The sequence below is a fragment of the Trachemys scripta genome, chromosome 3 (assembly GCF_013100865.1).
Source record: "Trachemys scripta elegans isolate TJP31775 chromosome 3, CAS_Tse_1.0, whole genome shotgun sequence".
NCBI lineage: Eukaryota > Metazoa > Chordata > Testudines > Emydidae > Trachemys > Trachemys scripta.
Genome location: NC_048300.1, coordinates 140,442,082 through 140,453,059, shown reverse-complemented (window position 1 = coordinate 140,453,059; position 10,978 = coordinate 140,442,082). Strand labels below are relative to the sequence as shown.

The 10,978-nt window shown below is 39.3% G+C and overlaps 1 protein-coding gene across 1 annotated transcript in view; it reads right to left on the bottom strand.

The window, feature by feature from the left end:
* Nucleotides 1-3,250: 3,250 nt before the first annotated feature.
* SNAP91 (synaptosome associated protein 91) overlaps nucleotides 3,251-10,978 on the bottom strand; it is a gene marked incomplete in the record, with an annotated part of 150,514 nt that continues 142,786 nt past the window's right edge. Inside the window, 4 exon segments of the mRNA XM_034766114.1 lie at nucleotides 3,251-4,652; nucleotides 6,549-6,650; nucleotides 10,307-10,411; nucleotides 10,493-10,576. Coding sequence (XP_034622005.1) covers nucleotides 6,558-6,650; nucleotides 10,307-10,411; nucleotides 10,493-10,576 — 282 coding nt within the window.

Below are 10,978 nucleotides of genomic sequence, written 5' to 3'. Positions count from 1 at the left end.
AATTAGCAGGCTTTGCTTTTAAAATGGTTTGCCCCAGGATGAGGGTTGTGAAGGGAGAGAAGTGAGTTCAGCATTTGAGAGCATGAAATCCAGAGAAGAACGGTGACAGAGAAAAGTCCATCTTGTCTCCTAAAATGTCCAGCACCGCTACTTCAGAGATGTGGGGGGGGGGGGGAAATCTTCTCATCTATCTTAGGTTTTTATTTGGCCCCCATTACTGTACTTCAATGTATTTTTGTATCCATAATAAAATACAGCACAAGTACGAGGCTGGAGCAGGAGCTGGAGTTTTTTTTCCCCCCCTTTATGGCAGCTGATCGATTAGATTCTGTTCAGGAGGAGGCTTGATAACCCTATTTTATCATCCTATGTAGTGGCACTGTAATTGCCATTTTTTTTTTTTAAACTGACAATTAATTGTTCTGATGGTTGTGAGACTTTGTAAATCTGTAGTGCCTGCCACATACAGCAATTCTGATTGGCTGCCTGTTTCTCCAGGGGGTGGGAGAAAGCATCCCATCAGGTCTTCTCCTACAACTGCTTAAGGGGTGAGACCCTGGAGCCTATTGGGGAACATTAGCATTCACAGGTCTGTGGATCGTACAAATACTAGCTAGATAAACACAGATTAAAGCAATGCAGGGAAGAAGATTGCTCCTATTATGAAAAGAAAAAAAAAAGAAGGTATGTGGGAAAGGTTTGGGAGAGTAGCACCAATTATTTCCACTCCCCACACACACTGATTCCTGCTTGTTCCTTATTGCTATTAAAACTCCCACACTTGTTTCTTGCTTATTGGATTCAGAGTGTGTGCCCACATCACGTATGTTCAAAGCAGTCTGTATAACAGTTCTCAGGATTTCACTTCCAAACCTAGATGACTTCTATCTAGTATAGTTGGGGTTTTGGGTGGAGGGGAAGTCCTCTTTCTTGAGGCATAGTGTGAGAGTACTAACTCTTGATAAGATTCCCTTCCCCAAGGAAGAGGTCAAGCTTAATTATATTAAGGTCACTGTTACTTAGGCATGGGCTACACTTGGGGGGGGGGGGTTCAAACTAAGATACTTCAAATTCAGCTACGCGAATAGTTCAACTTACCTGGCCGTCCTCACGGCACCGAGTCCACCACCGCAGCTCCCCCATCGACTCTGCTTACTCCTCCTGCCGAGGTGGAGTACTGGTGTTGATTCGGGGATTGATTTATCGCGTCTAGACGAGACACAATAAATCGATCCCCGATACATCGAACACTACCCGCCGATCCGGTGGGTAGTATAGACGTACCCTTAGTGGCACACTTTCTTCCTTCATCTGTGATCGTGCATTACGGAGGACTATATTACAAGGGAATCCCTCTTGGATTAACTCTTTCTGGAGCATAAAACAAGCAGTTTTATAAGTGGTATTGAAAAAGTGTTTGAATATCACATCAGAACATAACAGTTAATATTTGGGTACTTTGAGCAATTGTTACCATCCATGTCTAATTCAAAAGACCTTAACATGTGCTTATTATACCTATTTTATTTACAATGCAAATCTTGGTTCATAAAGAGGTTCTTCCTCTAACATGCCTTTCAAAACAGATTATATATATATATTGTATAATACACACATACTACATATCTATATCTAGTGTGTGTGTGTGTGTGTGTATTATATACAATTACTACTCTCCCATGCCTCTATGAAATAATAAACTATGCAGCAAGTACAGGTTATCAGGAATCAGTGACCACTTTCTATCCACTATATTTCAGAAATGCCAGTTGAGCCTTGCTGTTCTTCCCAATGTCAGGCACCTAGTGCAATGCCTTTTCTCTCTCCACACTAGTCAAGAAAGAGACTTTAATGTCCTATTTATGTTACAATATTGCATGGCATATAATTTACAAGTGCTACCATTTGGCATATGAAGCAAACAATTAAATTAACAGAAAAATGAGAGCTCTTTAGTACAATGATATCCAGTTAATTTGCTTATTTAAAAAAGCAACACAATAGACAGAGTGCTTATTTTATGGAGAAAGTTTACTGCTGTATGCTTTTTCTTACATTCTAAGTCAAATGTATACCATACTCTGAAATTTAATCTGTCCTGGCAAGCATTAATTGGATACTCAACAGTTGAAGTTTTGCTTTGATGGTTATGACTGGGTTATTAGCTACATATTTGACTACATAATCTCTGCCTGGTGTTTAGTTATGCATGCCTCTAAAAGTTCTCCCATTCATTGTATCCACTTTTGCCCCAGGAAACAGCATGGCTGTAAAGTTCATCTGTGTGTTCCTTTGGGCATTACATCGTATGAATTGAAGGAATGTTGTACAATAAAGTTTTTTCTTTTGAGGCTACTATCTGTGCAAGCTTGGCAGAATAGCCCATAGTTTCTAAACACTTATGCATGTGAATAACTTTATATATGTTTACTTTCAGAGCCTGGGCCTATGGTTTATCTATCTGTTTGATAAGGGTGAAAGAAACCAGCAGCAAGGAATCTGTCAGGGAAACTTTTGAAATTTAAAATTCAAATAGAATCTTTGCTGCAAAGCATTTTGGGACGCCTCAAATAATCACATGTGCCAAATTCAGTTCTGGCTTAAGGTACAACTCCACTGAAAATAACTGAACTGCACCCATTTAGCCAAAGGCTGGATTTAGTCCAAAGACTTTGCATCTAATTTTAAATATTAGATATTGTTCTATAAGTTGTGTTACCTTAAACAGCTGCAGCATTGTATTAGTCTAGGACAATTTCAAACCAATTTTACTACCAGTTTCAGAATTAGAAACTCATCTGGAAAACAGTACTGATTGACTTTAAATTTAAAGTTTATATTTTGTTTTTTAAATGTTTCATTACTTTTGTGTGTGTGAAATCCAGTCTTTTAGTTGAAAGGATATGTAAACTTTAAATTGTCTGTTACATGTCATATACATTACAGAGGTGTGATTTTTAACAACTAAAGAGAATAAATTGAAAAATATGATTACTTTGTCCAGGGTATGTCACTTTGTGCCTAGTCAGTTTAACTTTTTTCTTTCACAGAGCAATAGGGGAAAGAGATTTTAGCCACAGGAAACAGACTGTAAAAGTCTAAGTTTAGTAGGGCACTCAGGTGTAGACAGACACTAAATTTTTTGGAAAATGGTGCACTTTTAAAACTGTGGGACAAACAATACATTGAGAACTAGTGGCTATAATCCTGAATCTTTTATGAAATTAGAAAGACAATTAGAGTGTTCATATTTACTTTGATCAAGGTGTTTATTGCATCTCAGAGGGCATACATGCACTGGGTTCTTAAACCAAAATACAAAGAAAAGCTATTTTGAAATTAGCTTTATATAACTTTTCCCCCCATTAGAGTGTATGTTATCCCCACAGTTAATTCAGATACAACCACTTTTAATGGTACCAGACATTGATTAAATAGTTAGTTTGAAAGACTTAGGTGAACATCTTTCCAATTCAATATGCTTTGAACAAAGAGCTGCCAAGCCACTTGTAACACTGATCAACAGTGACCTCATTTAAGAGTCAAAATCTTAAGCCAAGCCATCAGCACAAACAGTAGGAGAACAAACTAAAAATTAAAGAAACACAATATGTACAGTAAAGGGTGTGGTTCTCTGGATCAGAATGAGGTCTAATCACAAATAGTACAAAAACTACTCACAGCATAGTTGGGGAATGGAAATACGCTACTCTAAGGCATACACACAGGTAAGCACTAAAATAACAGATGTACATAAAAGAGTTAAATAAAAATGCAATAATGTTATAACTACAGACACACCAAAGAGTGCTTTCATATTTGACATTCTTTAATGTCAGCACAACTATGGCTGCTTTTTTCAGCTACATGGAGAGAAACTGACCCTTTACTTATTTTCAATGCATTTAGCAAGAACTGATAAATAAGCGAATTTAAATGCAAGAACTCAAAGAATTAAAATATATTTTAAATTAAAAAAGTGATAGATATAGTATTCTTTCAGATATGATTTTTCATTATTGGTAAAGTAACTTGAAAGGAGTATTTGTTATGGAAATTTACCTTTATATTACTTTAAATTATAATATAACATATACAGTGCCATAAAAATAAAACATTTCTCACAACAATTGAAATTCCTGTGACTGGGAAAAATGTATTTCACACAAAGATTTTGTCTAGTTAAGTGTTTCTTACTATTGGTATTATCACACTATGTTTTGTAACAGATAAAGAAGAAACTTAACTTTTAGGGAAATTTCAGGTGTTCGTCAAAAGTTATATACATTGAAACCTTCAAAAACACAGACACATCGCTCCAAATGGCTCACCACACAACAGCTGCATAATCTGCCCCCACTGAATAGGTTCAGAAAAGCACTAGAAGGCATTAGAAACGTACATCCATTGTTTAAACTGGAGAACACAAATAACCCAAGTACACAAATTGAGAGAGAGTAGGGGTAACAGCTACGGTAGTATACATTCCTAACGTTCACTTTCACAGCTGTGCTACACGTTTCGGAAGTAAGAGAAAGTCTGAATAAGCACTGGGTTTGGTACTGGTGGCTCACTTTGAAACTCTGAGCATCAATCTGTGATTTGTAGACTCCAAACTCACATTTTTAACTATCCAGTCAGAAAAACTGCAGCTGTGAAGACAAAAACATAGTTAGAAGGAACAGCTACACAAGTCTGATTCAAATTTGATTAAAAATGGTTGCAGAGCAGCTTTAAGGTCAAACTTGGTATACAAAAGAATCGATATTCCCCCTTATCATATCTTAAAGCATTTAAGAATTCAGCTATTTTCTAACTTGAGTTCTGATGGAGGTGTCTCCCCAATAAATTGGGGCCCCAATATTGCAACTGGACTATCATGCTTATGGAGATATCTTTGAAGACACTGGGTCCTAATTACAATGGGTTATTTATGCTCACGAATAGCTCTGATTTGGTCATTATCTATAGCAGAGGTTCTCAAACTTCATTGCTCTGCGACCCCCTTCTGACAACAAAAATTACTACATGGCCTCAGGAGGAGGGACCGAGACCTGGCCCTGCCTGAGCTCACCGCCCCTGGCAGGGAACCCAAAGCCAAAGCCTGAGCACCTCCACCCCAGGTTGTGGGGCTAAAGCCCAAAGGTGCAGCTTCTTCAGTCACTGAATCAGGACAATTCTCAAATTCTTCCTGATGTCAAATTTTCACAAGCTGTGGATTGCACCAAGTACAATAAGGAAAAACTACCACCAGAGAGGATGTAAAGCTGCTACTTTTTCCTCTTGTTTAATTCTAATAAATGGCAGACAAAACTATTGAACACAGTTTCTCACAGCCTATCTGCTCTACTTCAGTGGTCTCCAAATTTTATTGGTTGGCTCCCTCAAACTGTTTTGTGATGTTCTGGTATCTGAACCCTCAGATTGCTTCCCAGAAAGGTTTATTATGGTTACAGTCATTTCCTTTTTTTTTTTTTTTTTTTTTTTTTTTTTTAAATTGTTTTCTGGTTGCTCCTCTTTGCCTTTTATTCTCCCTCAGCTCCCTCCCTCCCTAGTTTCTCCTTCTCTCTTTCAGCGTATCCCCACTGGTGTTTTTTCCCCTCGCTAATCCATGCTTCCCATAGGCTGTTCTACATAGCACTGCTTGATGTCTTATGCCATGATGTGCAGAAGAGCAATGCCCTGTAGCACCCTATAGGGAGAAGAGGAGAGACCATAGTGCTGAAAGCAATGAAGGATGCAGGCAATACCCACTTCCATCCCCATTAGAGATTTGGCATCCTTTGAGGACATGCACATGTTTGGGAGTCTCAATTTCACTCATTCATAACAGTGTTACCAAATCAGTTTTATGGCACAAATTAATTTCTCACACCAGATTAGGATTACAGTGTAGAACTGGTCACAAGAAGAATTAATGTGAAGAAGAGTTTTATTATTAAACAAAAATCGACTATAACGGCAGCATAAAGAAATAAGATTGCTTCTGGCAAAGTAACCTTTCTTTCAGTTTTGCCCCAGTGTTCCAGTCCACCTCTAACAGCCTTCATAATCAAATGAAGGCAGAGTGGATAATCAAAAGAACACTGCAAACTCAAATGATGTAAATGAAAACTGGCTAGAACAGAGAAGCAACAACAATGAACTTTAAAAACCCACATGTGCACTGCTTTTGTTCAATTTACAGAGTATATGAGATAACATATACATAGTAAAAATTGTAAAGAAAATATTTTATTAACAGCAAATTAAGTCACATATTGTAAATAAATATACTGTTACCAATTTATTCCGTTTGTCAGACAGAATGGCATGGAGAAGTAGTTGTGATTTAAACCTATCTTGCATCCTGAAAAAACTTTTAAAAGGGCTTTAACTTGTACCTCCTGGTTCTCATTCACAGTTGTATTTTTCTACAAACAGTTGCAGGTTCTTACTCAAACTTAAAGAGAGTGGTATGCTTTTAGTAACTAGTACAACATATAAAACGTTAACTGCTGCAAACTAAATACATAACCCGGGTAAGTTCAAAGTCAGTCACAGAATACCTTAATTGTTTACAAGAAATCCTTGATGTTAAGATCTGCTAATGGGTCCTTTGTTGGAGGTTTCTTGGGACTCTGAGTGGCAGGAGTAGGGCTTGGAGAGAGCTGACAAAACAGAAACCAGCCAAGGAAAGCAGAAAAAGAAAGGAGACAGATGCACAAGCATTAGGTAGATTTATTCTACACAACAAGCACATTACAAACATGCAAAAAGTTAAGAGTTCTTGATTTATGGGCTTAACAGTGTCTTTTCTCTGTCATTGCTTGTTTGACTCCTGTGTTTAATTTCAAAATACAATTACTACGAAACTGACAGTGCTTAGCAGCAGGGCCGGCTCCAGGCATCAGCTGAGCAAACAGGTGCTTGGGGCGGCACGTCGAGCTCTTCGGCAGCAATTCGGAGGAGGATCCCTGTCCCTCTCAGAGGGAAGGACCTGCCACTGAATTGCCGCCGAAGAAGAAAGTGGCACAGTGGAGCTGCCGCCTATCGCGACTTTTATTTATTTTATTTTTTTTTTGCCGCTTGGGGCGGCAAAAACCTTGGAGCCAGCCCTGCTTAGCAGACATTTTAATTCAAGACAAAACAAGATGCCTTGGTTTTCTAAGTAATTTACTAGTCATAATTGGCAGCAGTGAATATTCTGCTCAGTGTACCCATTAAATGATAAGGGAGTTTAGAGAGCATGTCAATGCCTAATACACTTTCCCAAGCAGATTAGAATTTCTCTAACTAGATAGTTAGAGAATTGTTCAGAGCACTAACCTGGTAAGAAGGCAATTTAATTGATCTTTTGTAGCAACAGTTTAATATTAATATATGGAACAGGGCCGCCCCGGGGGGTGGGGGGGAGAGGGAGAGGGGAGAGAGGAGCGGAGGCAAGTGGGGCAATTTGCCCCAGGCCCCGCAGGGGCCCCCACGCGAGTTTTTTGGAGCGGGGTCCTTCACTCGCTCTGGGGGCCCCAGAAAAAACTCTCGCAGGGCCCGGGCCCCCAGAGCTTCTTCTGCTCCGGGTCTTCGGCTGCAATTCAGCGGCAGGGGGTCCTTCTGCTCCAGGACCCGCCGCCAAAGTACTGGGTCTTTAGCGGCAATGTGGCAGCGGGGCCCCCCGCCGCCAAAGACCTCAGGCGCCTTGAATCCTCTGAGTGGCCCTGATATGGAATACACAATATAGTTTTGCAGAATAAGTTAGTGTTCACTGGCATAAAGTAATCTGCAGTCAAAGCAAAAGCCAAACATACAGTAGGCCAAGCTACAGTATACACAATATTAAACACAAAAAACTACATCAAAAGAACACGATTAAAGTTGCAAAGACAAGCACTCAAAAGTTTGGAAATACGAGAATTAAGGTTCCACAGGCAACCTTAATTTTGGCTCCCTTAGACTGAATCGTAATGCATATGCATAATTACTTGATCCCATATTATGTTTTCCACAGGACCTCTACCTCATTCAATGCACAGGATGGACAATGCTCATGTCATGAGCTGCTATTCAATACTTCGTTTTTTTCTCAATGTGTGGCCCATCCCTTGTTTATGGCACACTGTTTCAAACCCGATTCTGAAAACAGAATTAATTTCCTCATAGGCTTGTATCTATAGTGCTCAGTGTAGTATGTGAGTGCTTCCAGCATTCATGAATTTATCTTTAACACTATTATGAGGTGAGGAGGTGTTATCTCCATTTTGCAGTTCAGAAAGTGAGGGCCAGAGAGATTAAGGTCCAAAGTTTCCATTAATTTTGGTTGCCCAACTTGAGACACCTAGAACCTGATTTTTCAGAGTATTTTGCATTGTATAGCACTTTATATGATCAGTCACAGGTGTAATTAAGTCAGTGGAAGCAGTGCTTTGCTCAACACTTCTGCAAATCAGACCCCAAGTGTCAAGTCAGGCACCCAGTAAATGAGAAGCACACAATTAGTGTGACCACCTGAGAGAAGTTTGGTTTAAGTGGACTTGCTATGCATCACATAGGAACTCTATGGCAGAGGCAGAGATAGAAACCAATTCCCCAAAGCAGCATTCAACTGCCTTGACCATGAGACCTTCCTTGCTCTTCCTGCAGTCCCCTACCTCATTCACTACACATTCCCCAGCTTCGGCAACAAATGAAGCAGGTGTCCTACAGACAACAGCATTCCCTCCCTACATAACCCTTATTCATCCCCAGAGAAGGTCCATCCTGTGCCCTGAATGAGAGAGGATCACGTGGAATTTTTCAGCAATTTTTCAAATGTTTATAACTTGGCCAAATTTGGGCACCTTTTCACAGGGATATCAAACAACACATCCCTTACAAAGGCATCCCTCTTGCCAAATTTCTCAAATCTCTGTTCCAAAGTGGGGTGAGGGGGGAGGGGTAGAGAAGAGGGAGCCAGGACTTATCAAGGAAATGATTGCCAGAATTTAACATTAGTGAAAAACGTTTTTCACTAGTCTTGTTCTTGGCAATGACTGAACTGTTTTGGCAGAAGCTTCCCAAAACATTTCAACTGGAAGACAACACCCAGCATGGTAAATTTCACCTCAAACAATTAAACTTTGGCAAAAAAATGTTATAAGCAACTGAAAACAGGAAGTGTCAGACTACTTTATTGGGCAGTGCTACCAGCCCCATCTATAGTACACACATTTCTTTGTCTCTCATATACCATATACTCTCCCTTTGAATTATACCAGAAGTACAATGTGACCTGACTGACCGAATATCCAAGATCATATCTTTAACAGAATACATCTTACAGATGCCTCACAAATGTCACCGTAGGTTGTCTGTAGTGTCATTATACTAATATTTTTTATACAAAGCAATACAGCCACAACTGATATATTTTAAAACACCACAATAACATTGTTAATAATTTGTGTTACTTCACACCTGCATTTCCCAACCAACACTGGGGCCCCTTTGTGCTTGGCACTGTATATAAAGTAAGAAATATAGCATTCCTGCTAGGGCCTGATGTCCCTAAGTGACAGTTTGTCCCAAGCAGGCAAGGAACGGGATTGATGCAGAGCATTTTAGAGCAAGGGCATCTCAAGTTATTCTCTAGCAAATGCTTCCAATAACACTGCTCTGTGTCTGGCAGTGACCCACCAATCCCCAACCTGTTTAAGTGAGATACACCGAAATAGGAAACCTTTATGGGAAGGTGTAATACTTGGATGGGGGAGCCTTTACAAATCCATCTCTTCATTCTAGGTTGGACATTAGGAAGAAGTTCCTAACTGTCAGGGTGGTTAAACACTGGAACAAATTGCCAAGGGAGGTTGTGGAATCTCCGTCTCTGGAGATATTTAAGAGTAGGTTAGATAAATGTCTATCAGGGATGGTCTAGACAGTATTTGGTCCTGCCATGCGGGCAGGGGACTGGACTCGATGACCTCTCGAGGTCCCTTCCAGTCCTATAATCTATGAATCTATTCTCACTGAAGGTAGCTCAACGCCCAACTTTTCCATTTGGGCAAAGAAAAGAGTATCATGTATATAAAGGGACATTTTCATGTGATTTATTCTCATAAGGCTACATACACTTCAGTGGCATTAAAAGCCAGCACAATAAAGTTCTCCTTTATCATATACTCAGAGCTGTATATAGATAGCATTTAAAACCAAGTTTCCAGCCAGGGTTTAGTAGGAGGAAAAGCTTACACAACAAATGGCTGTATAAGTGGCATTGCATTCCATGCCCCCAATACCCTATTTCTACTTTAAAACATACATTTAATTATTTTACATAGAAAAACAGACTGACTTGTGCACCAGGTCCAGATGCAACTCCGAATGGTGGCCTCATCATAGGTTGTCCATACATAACTGGCTGCTGAGGCATCATGGATACACTTGGTCCAGAAGGAGGCTGCAAAATTAAGAAGTTAAAAATATAAGGTTGCTAAAATTGATTAGGAAGAGTTCTTTAATGAAGAAAAATATCACTCACCATTCCAAATCCTGATCCTGTCTGTGCAACTGGGGGGACACCTGAGGCAGGAGGAATAGCACTTGCTGGAGGCACAGTTCCAGTCTAAAATAAAATTAAAAAAAACCTCACAGATGAGAATTTCTGTCAATCCAACTGCAATTACATAGAATCAAAGTGGGGAAAAAAAAATCTTACTGTATTTCAAGATCAAAAAGGTCAGAACTATTGTACTAAATATTGTTAGGTATTAGATGTTGCCCAAATTGCACAGCAGCTCACCTCTAAGGCAATTCAGCCATTTTAATTCTCAAAACACTGAGAACAGGTCATTTGAAACTTCAAAATTTGGTTTCTAGAGAAGTATCTAGAAAGTATATTTATTTCAATATTAAACTTTAGATATTCACCTCTTACTAGGATTTGCAAGGTATGTTCTGCTCTATAGATAGAATTCCTAATTCTGAAAACAGCTTCAATATATTATCCATGTCTTAATCGAATACA